Genomic DNA, 20,807 nt, shown 5'->3' on the forward strand with positions numbered 1-20,807 from the left:
TCTCCTTAGGGTCAGAAACAAGACAAGGATGCCCATCTGTTTTTACCACTTCTATTCAGCATAGTACTGGAAGTTCTAGCCAGAGGAATTAGGCAAGGAAGGTAAATAAAATTCATCTAAAATGGAAGGAAGAAGTAAAATTATCTGTTTGCAGATTGTATGCTCTTATACATAGAAAATCCTAAAGATTACACAACTAAATTGTTAGAATGAAAAAATGAATTCAGCCAAATAGGATACAAAGTCAACAGGCAAAAATCACTTGCATCTTTATACATGAACAACGTACAGTCTAAAGAGGAAATTAAGGAAAAAAAAAATAAAGAGGAAATTAAGAAAACAATTCCATTTATAATAGTATCAAAAAGAATAAAATACTTGGGAATTAATTTAATCAAGGAGGCTAAAGACTTATACAATGAAAACTACAGAATATTGCTGAAAGAAACTGAAGGAGGCATAAATAAGTAGAAATGTATTCCATATTGATAAACTGGAAGACTTAGTATTTTTTTCATTTTATTATATACATATATATAATACACACACACACACACACACACACATATTGGGGGGGGGGGGTAGAGAGAGGGACAGAGAGAGAGAGAGAATCCCAAGGAGACTGCACACTTAGCACAGAGGCTGATACATAGCTGGATCCCATGACCCTGGGTCATTACCTGAGCCGAAATCAAGAGTCAGATGCTCAACCGACTGAGCCACCCAGGTGCCTCTGGAAGACTTAATACTTTTACAATGTCAATACCAGGGCACCTGGGTGGCTCAGTCAGTTAAAAGTCAGACACTTGATTTCAGCTCAGGTCACGATCTCATGGTGGAGCCTGCTTAAGATTCTCTCTTTCCCTCTCTTTGCCCCTCCCCCACTTGCATGCATTCGCATGCTCACTCTCTCTCTCTCTCTCTCAAAAATAAATAAGTAAAATAAAGTCTATTTTTAAAAAGATCTCAATACTACCTAAAGCAATCTATAGATTCAATACAATACCTATCAAAATTCCAATGATGTTCTTTGCAGAAATTGAAAAACGCATCCAAAAATGTATGTGAAATCTCAAGGGACACCAAATAGCGAAAACAGTCTTGAAAAAGAAGAGGAGAGCTGGAGGACACACAGTTCCTGATCTAAAAGTAAAAAAACAAATTACTACAAAGCTGTAGTAATCAAAATAGTGTGGAATTGGCAGAGAAACATACATCGACAGAAACATACATGGAACAGAATAGAGTGCCCAGAAATGAACCCTTACATATATGGTCAAATCATTTTTGACCACGGTGCCAAGACCATTCAATAGGGAAAAGACAGACTCTTAAACAAATGGTGCTGGGAGAAGAGCATATCCACATGCAAAAGAACAAAGCTGTACCCTCACCTAACACCATAAACAAAATTTAACTCGAATGGACCAAAGATCTAAATGTGAGACCTAAAACTGTAAAACTCTAAGGGAAAAACATACGACAAAAGCTGCATGACATTGGATTTGGCAATGATTTCTTGGATATGACACCCAAAGGCACAGACAACAAAAGAAAAATAGACAAATTAGTCTTCATGAATATTTAAAAATCTTGTGCATCAAAGGCACTGTCAACAAAGTACAAAAAAATGGGATAAAATATTTGCAAATCATAGCTGATAAGAGATTAATATCCAGAAAGTATACGTGACTCCAAGAATGCAACAAGAAAACAACCTGCTAAAAAGCCAGGCACAGGACTTGAATAGACATTTCTTCACAGAAGATCTCCAAGTGGCCAACAAGCACACAAGCAGTTGGGTCAACATCCCTAACCGTTAGGAAAACGCAAATCAAAGCTGCGACGAGATGCCACTTCACACCCATTAGAATGACCATCTAAAGAAACTGAAAATAACAAGGTTGGTGACAACATGCAGATGCTGGACCCCTTGAGCGCTGTTAATGGCCGCGTAAAATGGTGCAGCCATTCCAAAAACAGTATGGTGGTTCCTCAAAACACAAGACCATAAAACTACCATACGATCCAGTGATTTCCCTTTGAGGTATAAACAAAAGAACTGAGGGGCACCTGGGTGGCTCAGTCGGTTAAGCGGCCGACTTCGGCTCAGGTCACGATCTCGCACTCTGTGAGTTCGAGCCCCGCGTCAGGCTCTGTGCTGACAGCTCAGAGCCTGGAGCCTGTTTCAGATTCTGTGTCTCCCTCTCTCTCTGACCCTCCCCCGTTCATGCTCTGTCTCTCCCTGTCTCAAAAATAAATAAACGTTAAAAAAAATTAAAAAAAAAAAAAAAAAAAAAAAAAGAACTGAAAGCAGGGTCTCTAAGAGATACCTGTACATCCACGATCATGGCAGCATTTTTCACGATAACCAAGTGTAGAAGCAACCCAAGAGTTCACGAACAGGTGAAAGGATAAGTAAAATGTGGTTTATACATACAATGCAGTATCACCCAGCACCAAAAAGAAAGAAATTCTGAGACAGGCTACAACGTGGATGAACCCTGAAAACATCATACTATTTGAAATGGGCCGGTCACAAAAAGACACATACCGTATGATTCACTTAAATGAAGTACTTAGTCAAAATCCTTGAGGCAGAATGCTGGTTGCCAGGGACTTGGGAGTAGGGGGAGATGGGGAGTTTTTGTTTAATGGGCGTAGAATTTCAGTTTTACAAGACAAAGAGAGTTCTGGAAATTGATGGCGGTGATGATTGTACGTTATGAATGTGTCAACACTAACCTCTTACAAAACGGTTAAGATAGTAAATTTTACATTTGTGCATTTTAGCACAATTTTTAAATTGGAGGAAAAAACCTGAAGAACCGTATAAATATAAGGTGATGTTATTATTTATTACCAACTCACTCTTTTCTAAATCCAGGCAACGAGAGGTCTAATTAAGTTGGCTGGCTACTCCACTTACGTTAGTGTGTATTTTTATTTCACAATCCGGCTTCATTTGCCTCACCAGAACTTCACGTTCAGGACTCCATATTCCATCTCATGGCGCAATCCATAAATTCATGAATCAGTAACACATTCTTTTGGAAACTCCAGTTGTCTGGGTTTTGTTCAAACCCTGGTGAGCACATGAGGATTCAGGGCTCCAACATTACTGTGCACCACACAGTTTCGTGGCACTGGACAGTCTACAAGTATTGCTTAACAGCGGTGGCAGCCATCCTCATTTCCGCCCTCTGGAATGGCTAAGAGAGGGTTAGAGATTTTTCAACACACATTTCAAAAAGGCACATTTATACTTTCAGTATATGAGTGAATGGGCCAAACAAGGAGAGAAATTGAAGTGGTAAGAAAGAGGCCTCAAAACATTGATTCCAAGAGACCAGAGTGATTCTAGTCCATGATGAATGAGTCAGCATTTGGGTGATAACTCCTACAGGATTAGAGTGTTTCCTGGAATCCTGTTTGTTTTCATCCACCCGTCCCAGCACGTAAAGGTCAGGTCCATCATGTCTCCTCAAGTTGTAAGACACAGATCTGAGAGCATTTCTCTCTGCAATCCATCTTCAGTTTGCTGACGATCAATAATGCTTATTGAGATATAAATCACATGCCATAAGATAACCCTTGAAAGTGTACAATTCACTAGTTTTTCGTGTATTCACAAGATTGTTGGTTTTCTTTTTTTATTTCCCAGGGAAAGGAGAAAGCCCCAGCTACTCACTCATTAATCCAACATGTATTTATCAGGCACATAAAAAAAAAATCGAGTAAAAAATCCTTGCCCTCATGGAGCTTGCATTCTAGTGGAGAACACAAACAGTAAACAAGTAAAATAAATAAAGTATGTCAGTGGCAATAGTAACATGAAAAAAAAAATAGTGGGAAAAGGATAGGGTGTACCAGTTGGTGGTGGGTGGCAGAGGTTATGTTGGGTGGTAAGGGGATGTCCCAAGAGAAGGTAACATTTAAGCAAAGACTTGAAAGAAATGAGGCAGTAAATCATGTTCTGATCTTGGGGGAGGGGCATCCAGGTAGAGGAAACAGACCATGAGATGAGAAGCGTGTGCTAGAAACAGCCAGGAGGCCATTGTACTCAGAGCTTAACGACTAAGGGAGAAAATGGGGAGCAATGAGGTCAGGGGGGGCCAATGGTGCAAAATCACATAGGGTTGTAAGCCACTTGTCAAGACTTGGGCTTTGATTCGGAGTAACATGGGGAGCCACTTCAGAGTTCTGATTGCTGTGAGGATTGTGGAGTCAGAGGAAGAAGGAACTAGCCCAGTAAGGAGGCTGATTGCGATAATCAGGTGACAGGAGGCATGGCCTGGAGCAGATGGCAGTAGCAAAGGTGATAAGACATGGTCAGATTCTGGATACATTACGAATATAGAGCCAACAGCCTTGGCTGATAGGTAAGATGTGGAGAAAGAGAAGCAGAAATCAAGGGTGACCTGATAAAATCTGCAAAGCTGAACAGTAACAGCCAACTGGTGGGGCTGGGTTAGGTCGGTACAGTAGGGTAGCTTGATATACTGCATTTATTCCATAAAAAGTTAACGGTTTTGTCCTGAAAACATACATGTTAAGTGGCTCCGGAGCTTCTCAGAGTCAAAATAGTAAAAGACGAAAAAAATTTTTTAATTGCTATCACCCTATTTCCAAAACATAACCCAGCTATTTAAGCATCAAATTGCCAAACTGACTGTATGTATGATTTTATTTCTATTTTGAAGCTAAGAGCCGTTATCTGCCTATTATGTAAACAGTAGTCAACAACTTTTACTGGGAAATTTAACACATTGCAATTGTTGCTGGAAATTAGCAAAATAATCCGTTCTGTTTGAGGTTACTCTTGCTGCCTAATTTAATTGTCTGTAATAAAATCTTTCATATACTAAAAAGTTTTATTTAAGTTAATTGCATCAGGTACTTGTATTACCACCTCAACCATAATTTGATAATTGCTTTTTGTTAATAAAATCTGCATAGTACTGAATCTAAATATTGGGTATAAGCTTGCACTGGACCTAGCTAGTACCAGATGGTGTTTCCAATTCCCTACTTTGGTGGCTTCGTCATCAGCCATGGAATTTTTACAGAGAAATCAACAAACGCTACAAGTCAGGGGCTTTCCCTGTCTCCCTGCCCCAGAGAATAACACCACTGGGGATAGCAGAGTGCAGGGTATGAATGCCAGATTTAGGCCACACAGCAATAGCACTGGGCAGAGAGCCATGCACCCCAGAAGACAGGGGTGCTTTATCATTGACATTGCTTAGAATTGCTAGCTTATAAAGGTAATAAAAAGCAGACCAACCTTAAGCCTTTAAACTCTTTCAGACAATGTTCTTCCTCACTGCCTGTGGCAGATCCTCACTGCCCAGGGCAGATCCATCCTACCTACTCTACCTCCATTCCGGTCCTACTGACCACCCTGGTCACCAGGGATGTGACATTTAACCTTTCTAAGCCTTACTTTCCTGAAGGCATCATAAAATCTGCCACACTGGCTTATCGTGAAGATTTGAGGCAACAGAGTATGTGCTCCATGTGATGAGTAATGGTAGTATGAACAAACCTTTTAGAGTTTCCTCATAGCCTCAAGAGCTGGAGGAAACCCCATACAGATCGATAGCATCACTATGCTAACCTCTGAGCTCCTGTCAGTGCTGTTCCTCCCCCAAGTGACCTTGGGGTCACTTCTCCCTATTTCTGCATGTCCAAACTGTTGGTCTTTCAAAGTTGATCAAATGCTACCACCTCTAGGAGGCTTTCGCTTATCCCCATGGCTGTCATTATCTCTCCTTTCTCTAAAATTCCCTGGCCTCCTGGGGAATCTCTGACAGTATCCCAGACCTACTGGATTAGAATCTGCGTCTTAACAAAATCTCAGGTAATTCCTATGCATGTAAGATTTAGCAAGTCTTGCTCTAAACCACGGGTCCTCAAATTTGTCAGCACATTGAAATTACCTGGGGAGTTCTTAAAAACACAATGCTAGATCCCACCTTAAGAGATTTTGATTCAATTAGTCTGAGGTGCAGCCCGGACATCAGGGCCTCTTAAAACTCGCAGACGATACTAATATGCAGCAAAGTTTGAGAACCACTGGTCTACACACGCCTCTTCTATTCCCTTATGGAGCCTGGCACACTTACTAATGTTATGGTTATTTATATCTACACATGTCTTCCCACTTCTTTTAAAATATAAGTCTTTTAAGAACAAGAAACCTTTATTAGCTCCATTTCCATCACTTCCTCCCTAATAATACCTAGCCATATAATGGGAATTTAATCAATATTTATTGAATGAGGAATGCATTGTTTACTTGTAATCCAAAAATGTTCTCTCAATATCATAAGTGTAGCTTTTGTCCTAATTTAAAGGCTGGTTGAGCACCTTCCCGAAATTATGGAGTTACTTTGTCTTCGGTTCTAAGTAAAGACCAAACCTGTGAAGAATAGGGACTAGTGGCCAGCATGGGTTCTGGGGACCAGTGAGGCTGGCCACTGCCATCTCTGTGGGCTCCTTAGAGCAAGCTGCCACTTAGAATCCTGAGACTCCAGGGAGCGATGCAAAACGAGGCAGCCCTCCCCGCCCCACTCCCCCACTCCATGCATCCAATTTCAGAACTCTTGGCTGAAATGTGACGGTGTTATTGTTTCTTCCTCTCCAGGGTGCCATTTTGATTTTTATGGGGATTGTTGTCCTCACTATGAAGGCATCTGTTATTGAAATGTTCCTTGGTAAGTACTTTTATATGTGTATCTGGATACACTTTTAACATTTTCCTAAAGTCCAAAGAATCTTGCCAAGAAAAGGTTTAAACCAAGACAGTGTGTGTAAACAGTACAGTGTATCTTTTTATAATACATAGTTTGGAGGGAAGTTTCAGTGAGAATGTTAACTGTGGATGGAATTCAGGATGTAAGTGTGTATATATTTTTGTATAAGGCAAATGTATGTATTACATGTTTGTACATATTACGCACATCTATATGCACATATCTGTGCATTCTTCAGCAACTAGCCAACATTGCAGATAGAGCACATTTACGGATTCTGAATTTGGGAACATTCTTGTTTCTTATTCCTCAAAAAAAAAAAAATTATTATCACTGACATGACCTTACTTGTAACCACTGGTGACCCATACTTTTAGAGATGAAACCCTTACCCATTATCAGCAGGGAACACAATTTTGGGCAGGCTCTGGAGGAGCAGCAGCTCGCCCAGAAGAGAGAAGAGGGTTGACGGGTTTAGCTTTAAGCCCAAGGGTAATCTTCTCGTAATTTCAACCCCACTGCACCCCAACCATGTTGGATAGAGTGACCCCACGGATGGCTGTGATACTAATGCCAGGGAAGTGTGCAAAGCCCTTTCAGGCAATCTATCTGTTCACTAGGGCTGCCACGACACAATACCACAAACCGGGGGTGGGGGTGGGGGTGGGGGGTGCTTCAAATGGCAAGATTTTATTCGCTCACTGTCCTGAAAGCTAGAAGTCCAAACTCAGAGTGTCAGCAGGCTTGGTTCCTTCAGAGGGCTGTGGTGGAGAGTCTGTTCCATGCCTCTCTCTCAGCTTCTGGTTGTTTGCGGGCCATCTTTGGCACTTCTTAACGTCACACCCCTCTGTGTGTGCATCTGTGTGTGCGCCCAAATTTCCCCCTTCTTATAACACTTATAATCCAACATATTGGATTAGAGGCCCAACCTAGTCCAGTAGGACCGCATCAGAACTTAAATCATTACATCTGCAAGCAGCCTATTTCAAAATGAGGTCATATTCGGTATTGGGGGCTGGGACTTCAACATATGAATCTAGGATGGACAAAATTAAACCCATAACATCGTCTCAATGTTCAAGGTCTGTGCAGAGGGCATCTACACAGCAGAGCTGGTAAATGGAAGAGAAAGAGGTAACACAGCTGAGAAGGCAAGAGGGCTTTCACCTGGTGGAAGGAGACTAGACTGGGAGTCGGAGGGTTCACATGGGTTCTGGTCCAGACTCCCCCACCAACCTGCTGAAGGATAGTCACCTGGGAAACTCGGGCTCCTTCACTTGGACCTTGTCCTTTGAGAGGCTGCCCCCTCCCACAATCACTCGCCTGTTAGCAGGTTTCTTATTTAGGGCAGGTAGAGAGTCAGAAATAAGAAGGCTTTAGTGACTGTAAAACAAACAAAACAAGCAAACCCTGAGGCCATTTCATACTCAGCATGTCCCCTGCATCACAGAACCAAGAAGGAAGACTTGACTGTCCTTCCTGGTCCCAGCCTGACTCAGCCTGCCTTTCTGCAAAACTCTCTCCCCTCAGGGCTACTCATTCAGAAAGTGAGAAATCGAAGTAGACAAAGGAGACTCCTGTCACAAAATCCCCTCTCTGTGTCCTCACACGTCTGCCTCCCTGGCATCTCTCTTGTTCATCTGCTGGTCTCCATCCCAGGACCATTTCCCTGTCATGCTCCTTGGTACCCATGACAGCCTCCCTGCCCCAAATCCTGACCCCTCTAACTCCTTCTCGACCATACCCCAATCTCTCTAAAGCCCATGTCTGATCACCACTCTTGAGTTAAACTCCTCAGTATTTCCCCCTTTGTCTTTGAGATGGGGTCCATATCAATTAAAGTGCCTTGCTTGTTGGGCACTTTGTTGTCTTCTGTGCTCCTTGCTCCCCACAGAGTCCACTCTGGGTTCCAGGGACCTGAAAAGTACTGACTTTCTCATTCCCCTGAGACTCACATCATTTCTCCCCTCCAGGCCTTTGACCATGCTGTTCCCCTTCCTGGAATGTTCTTCCTCTTGCCTCCATACCTCCCCAAGCCCTACTGGTCCTCAGAAAGCTTCCCTCAGCCCCTCATCTGATCAGGCCATCTTTCTAAGTGTCCCACTGCACCCTGTATTGATTCTCATCATAGCTGCGTGGCATTTGCCTTGCCACTGGCCCAGGTCCCCCAAAGCTATGAACTCATTGAGGGCAAGAGCTGGTGCATTGCCAGTGCTTGACACATCCCACAGGCACTCAAGAATAACCGTGAAATAAATTGTTCTCCTTAGGGAGGCTGGATTTCTAAGGTATCAGAGTCCAACTCTGTACCCAATTCTGATGTGTGGGTTTTTTCACCACACGAAGTGATTCCCCAACACCAGCTGAATGTCCTGTAATTTAACTCAATTCTGACTCTACCTACCTGAAGACGGCGTCAAACTCAACAACGGCACCTACGGGGAGCAAGTGGTATACATGGGCTAAGACAGTAGCCACCAAACTTGCGTTCCGGTTCCAACTTCTGCCCCCAAATAACTGCCGCTTTAGCCAAGGTGTTAACCCTGAACTTTGTTTCTTTTTTTATAAAATAAAAGGATAACCTGCAAAGCTCCTCCCAGCTTTAATATTCGTGATCTGAAGCATAACTGTATGATTTATATGATTGTAGAGAGTAAGTTGTCCTGTCTTTGCTATGAAGCTCTGATTTATTTAATGCCAGATGTTTCATTGAGAACATAATCCCAAATTAAAGCATGGGGGAAATTTGAACTGCTTTCAAATGACCTGCCTCGTAAATCAGTTTTCAGGAAGGCATTGTGGACACTTAAAGAGAACCAGAGCTGGATAGTGTTTAAAGAGGTAAAAACAGATTGTAATCAGGAACTATTGCAGTAGAGGACACCGCACTATAGAACTGGGCTCAAATCCAAATACAACAAGGAACATGGAGATTTCTATCCAAGCAGCAAGTCGCATGGGTCAGTGGATGGAAATTACTGAGTGAAGACATCAAGGGTGGGGGGTTCTTGCTAAAGGCAGACCAGGGCGATCAGGTATCAAGGGTGGAGAATTCTCTCTAAACAGGATTCTTGCTAAAACCGAGTGATGCAGAATCAACAAGGAGAGACAATGAAGCCCACACTCAAAGGCCAGCTGGGAAGAGGGTCTGGAGGAGTTGAATTAAAGTTTGGTCAAGGAGAGAGTTTTTGTCAACACCACCGGAGTTAGTGTCTTCAGGGGTCCTGAAGGGATCTATCAAAAAGTTTATGGGCTAATACGAGGCACTTCCATAAAAGTTCTGGGCACATAATAAGTTTTCAGTAAGTACTTCCTGATTTGGTCATTGATTAGATGTTCTGGCCCTTCATGTCTTTTCTTGAAAGTAAGTGAATTCTGATTATAATTCATTATTGATAGGGAGAACTGGGACACAAGTGCCTATTAATCATACCAATGATTTTGGAACGGACTTTGCATTATCATAAGCCTATATGATTTCACCATGACCCAATTATAAAATATTTTGTCTTTTTCTAATTGCAAAAGAAACATATCCTATATAAAATATGGAATACATATATGGAATACACTATAAAATGGGGAAAATATAGAAAATAGAAATGATAATTCCATCATTAACATTTTGCTATGTTATTTCTCTCTGCATATATTCTAACTTTGTCAGAATCATTCTGAAGTTTAGAACTGAGCACTTGCCGTTTAATATTCTTTAACACATCATTTGTAATAAATGCTCAGGATACCCCCAATGTTGGGATATTTCCAACATTTCATTATTTCCAGATTGCCATTATATATAATGCTGTAATGGACATTTGTTTACCTCACTTTTTATCTTCATCTCTAATTATAACTTGGGATATATTCCTAGGGGCATATTTTCTAGGACAAAGAATAGAAATATTTTTAAGGCTACTGACATATATTGCCAAATGGCTTTCCAGAATGACTGTACCTGCTTAGACTTCACCAGCAGTGTACCTAAATGCCATCATCTCAAATCCATGCCAAGATTAAGTATAATCTTGTATTCAATATTTACTGACATGATAAGAGAAACTATCATGTTTGGCTTTACCTTGCATTTCTTGCCATTAATGAGACCGAACATCGTTTTAAGCCAACTCATTTGTATTTATCTATAAGCTATCTGGATGATAATGTATTTAAATTGAATTTTAAAACAATCACACCTCAGCCCTCTCAACTGTACTCATGGCTACTCTAAAGAGGAAGAGAGTGAGAAGTGGGGGGAAATCTTTTCTTTGAAAAAGTAGTATCAACAGTTCGTTGGTTTGGTAATTTCAAGCACTACTATCAAAAGGTGAGAACCGTATTCCCTTTATTCAACGTTACTCAAAACTAGAATATTGAATTTTCAACAATTGAAAATTGCAACAAATTTCATAAACCATGATTGCCTTGGAACTTTGGCCTCTAGATTTAACATCGTCAGGTCTTCTAGACACTAATGGCCTCCATAGCCTGGTGACTAGCTACTCCTACAGAAGGGATTGGCTTTCAGACCTGTGGTCCACTTTGTCCTCGGAAGTGAGCATTGGCCATCCATCCCTTATTGGTCATCCATCCCCGTGCTCTGCCTGACTTCCTAAGAAAGGCAACACAAGAGTGATTTTTCTCTTTCCCAAATTCAACAGTCAATTCACCATTTCCAGTGCAGGGAGGGAAGCCTTATATATGAGGAATGAAGACTTGCTCCAGGGCACAAGCACATTTGCAGCCTTATTGACCAGCCCTCCCCTTGAGGAGTGGTTTCTGGAGAGTTTTAATTAACAAGCGTCTAAGCCAAGGAGAGGGCCTCTGCGTTCCATTGAAAATAATGACTTTATTAACCACTGTGGTCAAACTGAGCCCAGTTATGCATGTTTTCAGCCTGGAGGGTCATGGGGGAGCAAATGCGAGTGATGGGGTGGTCTTACCGAAGTATTTATAGTCCTAATGATACAGAGACTTGTAAACCACTCGCCACAGGCACACAGACCTGGGAGGACAGTATTTGGTTTTCCACAAATATTGATGCCCAAATGTATTACTTACTATTTCATTTACTCCTTCTACTTGCTTAATTTTCTTCTATATACTTATTTAGTACTTGCTTTTTTTTTTTTTAAATATTCTAGGGCTCGTTGTTTTCGTGGATAAAATGAAGATGTGTCTTTGCACAGAGTTAAATGACACAGAGACTACTATAAAAATTAGACCTCCAGGACACTCACACCCACCCAAACCCCAGAAGTAAATAACACGTAAAAAATGTCTGCCTTCATTCCACCTGGCTCGACTTCTGGGTCTCATTCAGTTCTCTTTCATGTGTCTGTTCTTGTAGGATATGGTATGTCAACTGTGCAGGCCTCCGCTTAACATTAAAGGTCGAAACTGGGGATAATTCAAGGGCTGTACCATTGGTGCAGACTAGCTAATCACAAGATAAATACAAAATTTTCTTAATGAGTGCTGGTGACATTTTCCTTCAAAGGTAGTTGCCAATTCAAGAATTCCTAAGTCCATGTATGCTTACATTGAGCATCTGAGTTGTGTTATACACACACACACACACACACACACACACACACGGCAGGAAGTAGAATGACTATTTTGATTACTCTATCTCTCCATGTTTACCTCTGGAGTCCCAAACCCATCCACAAAGTGAGCTTCTCAAAAACGTGGCTAAAATAGAGACACGTGAAACAGTACCAGCTTTGGGTGGGTAGAGTAGAAGGGAGGCCTAGAGAGGAAGGAAGGAGAATGGAGAATTGACCAGCCTTTTGAAGGGAAAACACTGCTTTTCTATCTGCAGGTAGAATTTGCATTGGTAGAGACATGAGCGTTTTCAGACATTGCTAATAAAAAAAATGCTATGAGAAATATTCACAATACATATTGAAATTTTAAGTGGGCATGTCTCTCAGACAAGAAATCCTGTTTGGAAATTTATTTAAAGGAAATAACAAAGGATCCGTGTGGAGATGAAGCAATTTATATTAAATCAGATGTTAGCTAAATTCTGATACATCCATACAGTGCAATACCTTGCCCACACTTAAAATTATTGTGAGAGGCACATTTAATGTGACATGAAAAAGTGTTTGTATATATCCTCAAGTAGAAATAAGTTATAAAACATTGTAAACGGTGTGAGCATGATCAAAGGTTTGTTTGAGCACCTGCATGAATAAGTACACATACAGGAAAAAAAAAACACAAAAATATTATACTCTTGTGTTCATCTATATTTATATTTTCCTTACTGTTCTTTGTGTTTTTTACATCCTTCAGTGAGGAACGTGTACTATTTTGGAAATAAGAAAAACTGGCCAATGTTATTTTTTAAAAACACAAGGCTCAAACTGGTAACGTGACTTCAAATTAAAAAGGAGAGAGTTCCCCCTCCTTCCTCTGGTGTTACACCTCCTGAAGACAGCCGTCTCCAAAAGCTGTTCTATTCCTGTTTCTGAGGGGAAAGGTCACCTACCTGCAGTTGGCCTTGATGGGGCACAGAACCAGGTGCTGCACCAACAGGGGACACCTAGGTCACGCCTAAGACCCTGCGACCAGTCCCCCTCTTCTCCCCAGCCCCCCTCCTCCTAGTTTACCTTTCCCTACCAGCCCTCCCTTTGTCACTCGCATGCACATGCGCAGACATGCACAAAAGCACACAGGCATGCGCATGCGCATGGAGTTCTCCGACTAGCGGGGAATTAGCCATCTGGAAACTGAGTGTGGACCGGCAGAAAGAGCGCCAGAAGAGCTCGGTGCTCATCCTTCCTCCATCATTTATTTCTGCACCAAGCAAAGAGTAGGCTTCTCCAGGCCCACATTTCCTCCTTTGGAAATTGGAGAGAGGGGAGTTGATGCGGTGAAATGTGAAGAAAAGCAAAGGGCAGGTATCCAAGAGATGTTTTTGAAAGGCCTGTTTCCGCGGAAGACAAAAACACAAACTAATCGTCTTATTTCCCCGACCTTCATTTAAGGGAAAATTAGTTCCATCAACGAGAATATTTTAACATGGGATTGAAGCAAAGATAAGAGTCAAAGGAAAGTGTTTAGGTAAAATGATATTGATTAGGTTTTCTTCAATTTTTTTTTTTTTCATGTAGTTTTGCTGGCGACTGGAATACACTCAAATAAAGACGTGACAAAGAAGATTAAAAGGCCCAAGTTCAGTAAGTAAAACTGCAGTTCCTTACTAGCATTAAGACTTGTATCTCCCGTGTATTGGGCTGTTATGCTTGTTTCAGATAATTTGGAAGGTTTGAGGTTTCTTGGTCTTCCTTCAGTTACTTTGCATTCAGACTAATTAGTAGTAATTATTATTTACCACCTACTTCATTCCACAAAAGCATCTGAAATAGGAGCGCTGATTTTAGGGTAAAAGATATGTGGTCCCATCACATTGGAAAACTTCAAAATGCACATACAAACATACAAAGGCCGGGCAACACTAAGTCTCTATGGCTAAGCTGGAGTAGGTAGTTTCTTGCCATTGAAATGGTGTCTCAATTCTCCATACCAGAAAATTCAGTCTGGCTAATGCAAACATGTTCACCTTCCAGCATGCTCTGGGATAAGAAGGTAAATCTCACAGAAAAGTGCATAAGGTTTCACACCTAATCAGTGGAAAGAGGAAAAATAAATTTCATTTTTGGATAATAGATCAGTTAAAATTAGATGACAGAAAACCCAGAATAACAATTGCTTAAATAGGAGCAAAGCTTCTTTCTCCTGTAAACATAGTCAGTTTGGGCTTTTATGGAAGGTTTACAGTCTCCAGGGACCTGGACCCCTTCTGTCTTGTCATTCTGCTCTCCTCAACATGGCTCTCAACTCATTGCCCAGAATGGGTGCCCCAGCTCCATCCATCACATCCACATTCCTGTCAGCAGGAAGAGATGAAGGACACATACCCACCCCTTTAAAGATAAGTCCAGCAAGTTAAATACACCACTTCTACTTAAATGTCATTGGCCAGCTTTAAGGAAGAATGGGAAATGTCTTGATTTCAAGCATCCACATGCCTAGCTAAAAGTAAGGGGTTGTATTACAGGAAAGAAGGAAGAATGGATATTGGGAAATCACTAGCAGGACAGGACATAGATGGAAAATCTCACACTCCAATACTGTAAACACGCTCAGATATCTGGATCTAAATTTGTGCATTTGATGGAGGCTTAAGTGAAGGTATATTTATAAAGGACCATGAAAGAAATGCTGTAGATATAGTCAATGTTCTGCGCTTCCCACAACTGAAACTTCTTCATAGGCATTAAATTTAGATGCTGGCAATCAGCAACATTAATAATTTGAAATAAAAGAAAGATATTTGCTTCACACACCATTCTTTTTCCCTTCTGTTCCTTTAAACCCTCCATGTGGGATTTCCTGTTGAAATGAGACCAAAAGAGCAGCCATCCACAGCCTCCAAGCCTAAAATCCTAAAAAGGAATCAGTTGTTTATTTATTCCTGTCGGTACCAAGAGCCAAGAGAATCAGCCCAGGGGCAGATGTGTGTTCAAAACAATGATTGGGTTAATATGGAGACAAACGCATACCCAAGTATGAATTCCTTTGGGCTGTTTCCAGTATCTTCATTAACTCATCTACAAAAATCATGAAAGGCTCCATGATTACCATGACAACAGTTGTCAGTGACTATGAAAGCCTGTGCTAAATGACCCAAAGGCAAACCTCTTTGAGAGATCTCAAATGGATTAGATTTCTGATATGCTAAATTCTAACCTTATACTCGAAATCTCCCTGGTGATGCAGCACATTTGAATCAATACATGCAAGAGGCCTTTTCTCTAGTTAGAAACCCTGGCACAATGATGAAATAAGGGGGGTAGGGAGATGGGGATACAGTGAAGGTAATAAGATATTCCCAAACCATGGCAATGTCTGATTCTTTACCTCAGGAGTATTTCCAAATGACAGTCTATATAGCTTGAGGCCAAAGTCATTTTCATGTTTTCTTTTCGCTGTTGTCAGTCTGCCACTGGGGTAGGTGACTGATGGCAAAGAGGCACTCCATTCATTTTATCAGTATTTATTGAGTGCCCACCAAGTACCGGTTTCTATGTTAGACACCCAGATACAACAGCGATTGAGACTCAGTCTTTGCCCTCACAGAGCTCAAAATCTAGGGAGAAAGAAAGGCAAGTCACCAGGCAGCTAAAGGTACTCCAAGAATGTGGAGAAGAGCTGTATATCTGGGAGGGCTTCCTGGAGGAAGCACCACACCTACACTGATAGTGGAGACCGACTAGGTATAGACCAGGCAAAGGTGAGAAGAGAGGAATGCAAGCAGAGAGAAAACAGCACGCTTAAGGCCTGAAGAGTGGAAAGAGCTAAAAAGTAGTTTGATGTGACTGAAACATAGAGTAGGAAGTGAAGGTGTTGAGATAGGAGGTGAAGGACTAAACAGGCGTGGGATCTTGGAGAGCTTTGTTACCGTGCCCGGGAATCTGGACTTCCTTATGAGGGCTATGGGAATATCTCAGCGCACATTATTTTGGTTGCAATCAGCATAACTCCAAAAGGGATTTTGGCAGAACGTGGGTGGGGGGTTGGTAGCTGGAACTCGCTGGAACCGCACCCCAGACGAAAAGGCCCCAAGAATGAGTACCTCTGCTTCTCTATGCATGTCTGCCTCACTGTCTCCCTCTCCCTCTCTCTCCCTGGTCCTCCCCCTCCCCCTCCCTTTACCCACTCTGTGCACAAGGTGTCTGTCAATACTGACTCCACATTCCTGGGAGAGAGAACCTAATTGCATCATCCCAGGCGGCAGGGTGGTTCTCAGAGAAGAATAAAGTAGTTAGGGTTGTGCTGGGGAAATAAGACCATCCTGCCAAGAAAAAAAAAAAAATTTGAAAAAACACAAAACTCTTTCTGCCGACAAATGGAGAGAGAGGAGAGAGCATGCAGTTTGTTGGTGAGGGCACGGATTTACACGCATGTACGGGTACAGTGAAAGCGTCTACTGAGTCCGCCCAGCACTTCACACGAAGGTCTACAGTGAAGTAGGAGGCACGACAATTACATCTTCTCTCATCTCCTTGAGAGATGAATGCATGGACTCCGTGGTTGTCTCCCCTATACCTGGACAGCCCCGAGCTCCTTCTAGAAGTAAGTATTTACGGATCCACAGGTCAGAAGGCTGAAGACCTTGCATCATAAGATCAAAAGGTGGGCCTTTTTGGAGCCCATATTCCCAGGAGATGCTCAAAAAGGAGGAGGTGGGGAGGAGGTGGTCTCCTTCCTCTTCCCCAAGGAAGATGTTGTTTCATTTCCAGCTCAGCTGACACCCCAAAATGTATCTTGTAGGGAGCTACTAAAGGATTTTAGGCAGAAAAGGGAAATCATAAAAGCAAGACTTTAAACCAGTCACTTTGGCCTCGGTGTGAGAACGAACTGGGTCAGTGATGCTCACAGTGTGCTCCTGGACCAGCCGCACCAGCCGCACCAGCAGCACCTGGGGCCTTCTGCCCCACCCCGCCCAGGCTGCTGACATCAGACATGCGAGCGCCGGGGCCCAGCCATCCATGTTTTAGCAAGCCCTCCTGTAATCCCAGTGCCTGGTGAAATTTGAGAACCCATGAAGTAGACAGACATCCCAGATCAGGGGTACTTTCAGACATGATTGTAAAACCATGGGTACTCATCAGTGCCCGCTGGGCCCTCTTCGGGCCAGCCCTCCGCTGGCACCAGTGCCCATTCAAGGCTAACAAGAAGAAAGTAATCTGAGAGTTTTGGTGAGTGGACACTGACCCCTACGACCCATGCAGCGCTGCTCTTGACTCAGTGCCCACGACTTGGTGCCACAGGCTGGCAGAGCCAGATTGGAAATGCAGGTCTGTGTGAGGTTCAACCCCAGATGCTTTCTTAGTGCCTTCTGCCAAGCCAGCCAGGGCTTAGGAACGAAGTATCTGTTGCCTGGAGACAGATGAGGGGTGTGGGATGACTACGGGCTGACCAAATAGGAAATAAAGTAGAAGCAATGTGGAGAGAACAGGAAAAGGAGGAACCAGCGTGGGTGTCTTCCTTTGGTCTGGCCAGAAGCCACGTGCCATACAAGTGCATCTATTCTGTCTACATGCAGACTTTGCTTTCTCTCCTTCGTCTTCTTTATCATTTCTTTTTCTTCTCATCTCCTTTTCCTTTTTCCATTTCTTTGGTCTTCCTATGGCTCCCCAGAGGCCCTCATGGATATCACTTATCTCCGTTGGGGGCCCTTCAGACCAAGAAGGTATTACATGTTGAAAATAATCTGGCATGGGAGTCTTACAAAAGGGAAAGCAAAGGTTAAAAAAAAAAGAAAGAAATGGGAGAAGCTCTTACAAACTTACTCCTCGCTCTTATGCATGACCATTCATTTCAAGCTAATATTTTGCTTTCATGTACACAATTGTATTGGGCACAATGTAATTCCAGCACGCTTGGCTTATCACATCACTTCATTTTCTAATCAAATCAAGTCTGACTCCAAACTGCCAATTTCCAGGGGCTGAGAAATTAAAATTTCATCATTGCAGGGGCTTCCTCCCTCCCCGCTCCAGTCCCTGGAAGGCTTATGCAATTACAGTATTCAGGGAGTTCCCCTGCCCTGCTCAGTGTCCAAGCCCATGTTATCTGTAGAAGTTGGGCACTCCATTGTTTTCTGAAATGTGGGATCTTGGGAAAGATGGCGGCAGTCCCAGGACTAAGGATTCACCATGAGGGGCACCACACCAGGTATTGCTCCCAGATGATTTTCCTCCAAGGCAGCTATTAGGGAACAGAGACATTTCCCCCACCGAGACCTACCTGCCCACTCCCACCTTCCCAGTCTTGGAAGATCATTTCCTCTCCATCACTCTTTGGGCTGACCAAACTCAGTGCTCTCAAACAAGGGGGATTTGGAGAAATGAATTCCCAATGCATGAGGGAGAGCTGTCTTTGGGCAACTCTGCCCTCTCTCTTGCAACCTTGAATTCCAGAGGTGGGAGAACACAAAGGCCTGACTACCTTCTTAGAATAGGAAGGGGGGGGGGGGCGCGGGGGGAATACAATCAGAATAAACCTAAGTTAATGTCTCAATAAATCAACCCACTATATAGTCCATGGTAAAGCTTACCACACTATATGCAATGAGAGTTTCACCAAGTTTATTTTTAAAGGTGATTTCTCAAGGTTCTCATTTTCCTGATATGTTTTGGAGCCATGGGTCTGACCTTACTTAGAGGCACCTCAGTGGTAGACATAGTCAGTACAAACCTATTCAAGCAGTTGCTAACAAATGACCAAAATGTGGGGGCATTTTTCTCGATTGTTGTAGGCTACAAATAATTATTAAAGGGTTTGGGTATATTCATAAGACTCTTCTCCTAAGGCAGTCACTGTACTTTATGAATTTTAATTGTTAACTTCATCTATGTGTAGATTCCACATTCAAAAAGAGCCTAGTCTTCAACTCATGAACATTTCAGGCCACACTGTAACAAACGCATCATATGTTTCCCCTTAAATTATGTCCACCAGCATCTCTGGAACAATCCCTGCCAGGCAGTGTCTGTAAAGGAGGGAAAAAATCTTTTAAGTTATAAAGTCTCCTCCATAGCTTTTCTACATGTAAGGAAGCCTCAGAAGAGCCTCAGAAGCAATGGCTTCCGTTAAAAGTGGGTTCAGGCGAGATGGCATCACACAGGTGAGAGCCATGATCAGCTCCATGCAACATGTTACCAGCCATCCATCCTGCAGAGTCCCTGACTTCAGTGAGCACCCAATCTTGTAGAAGATAAAATTAAATTATGCAAAGGTGAGACCTCCTGGACCTAATTCCCACTGCCACACACACACTAAACGAGTTTATATGGCTCCTATGTGCACTACACTTCTCTGCTCTGTACTTATCCCACATTCTTAGAAGAGCTTTTTTATAGAGTCTGTCTTGCCATCTAGATCAAAAGCAACATGAAGACTCATTGAGTGCTCATTGAGTATTTGTTGAATGGATGGACAAATCAACAACAAAAACAACATCCAAAACCCACTGTAAAATAAAGCAAAATGTGGCAAATGATTACATAAGAATAACAAGGGATGTATGAATAAGATTCATACTGGGACGCCTGGGTGGCTCAGTTGGTTAAGCGTCCGACTTCGGCTCAGGTCATGATCTCACGGTCCGTGAGTTCAGGCCCTGAGTCGGGCTCTGTGCTGACAGCTCGGAGCCTGGAGCCTGTTTCAGATTCTGGGTCTCCCTCTCTCTCTCAGACCCTCCCCCATTCATGCTCTGTCTCTGTCTCAAAAATAAATAAACGTTAAAAAAAATTTAAAAAAAGATTCATACTGCTTTGATGAAGAAGCATTCGAGGTAGGACACGAACTGAAAGTAGGGCAGAGGTATGTGGGAGGATTTTCTAGGTAGACTAAGCCCAGACATCCTGGGGAAAAAGTGGAAGATGATGTCAGGAAACAGTGAGTGATGCGGTCGGTTTAAGTGTGGGGGAGTCATGGGAGATGCAGCTGGGAAATGGGTTAGGACTAGACAAGGCCAGGTGGAGAAGCTTTGTTCTTTGCCATTCATTAGATGATGGGGACCCTCAGAGTTTCCTGAGCTGTCTACACAATGAAGATAACAATCAGTAGGATAAGTAACAGTGAGATATTCTCCAGGGCAGTAAAGCTACATTCTGAAATATTTCCATTACGTTGAGTCTGTTAAAATAGTCTTAACTTGCAGTGAAATGTACAACCTTTAATCCACATGGTTCCTTCCAATAAGTTAACCTTAATACCTTGTAAGGCATGGAAAGATTTTTGCAATCAACCTTGAAAGGTTGATGATTCCCAGAGGTACTGCCTTGGGCATGAAGAGGTAATTGTTCTGGGACTCGGTTATTTAGTGCATTGGACACTGATGAAGAGACAGCTCTGGGTGGTTGTCAGATTTGGGCAGAACACACACACAGCTTCCCGAGTAGGCTCACGTGTTGTTAGCTGTAGCAACTTGTGAGTAACCTTCAGTGCTTGCTTGCTTCTTAGACA

General features: G+C 42.5%; 1 protein-coding gene and 1 long non-coding RNA gene across 2 annotated transcripts in view; both read left to right on the forward strand.

The window, feature by feature from the left end:
* Nucleotides 1-20,807, forward strand: part of LOC144615960 (uncharacterized) — a 426,549-nt gene that overhangs the window by 17,645 nt on the left and 388,097 nt on the right. The gene's annotated exons all lie outside the window — the stretch shown is intronic.
* Nucleotides 1-20,807, forward strand: part of VIT (vitrin) — a 105,369-nt gene that overhangs the window by 16,474 nt on the left and 68,088 nt on the right. The window contains exons 2-3 of the mRNA XM_060652723.3: nucleotides 6,650-6,719; nucleotides 13,883-13,948. Coding sequence (XP_060508706.2) covers nucleotides 6,668-6,719; nucleotides 13,883-13,948 — 118 coding nt within the window. The 5' untranslated portion in view covers nucleotides 6,650-6,667. The remainder of the gene's footprint in view (nucleotides 1-6,649; nucleotides 6,720-13,882; nucleotides 13,949-20,807) is intronic.

Source organism: Panthera onca, chromosome A3 (genome assembly GCF_046562875.1).
Source record: "Panthera onca isolate mPanOnc1 chromosome A3, mPanOnc1 haplotype 2, whole genome shotgun sequence".
Taxonomy (NCBI): Eukaryota; Metazoa; Chordata; class Mammalia; order Carnivora; family Felidae; genus Panthera; species Panthera onca.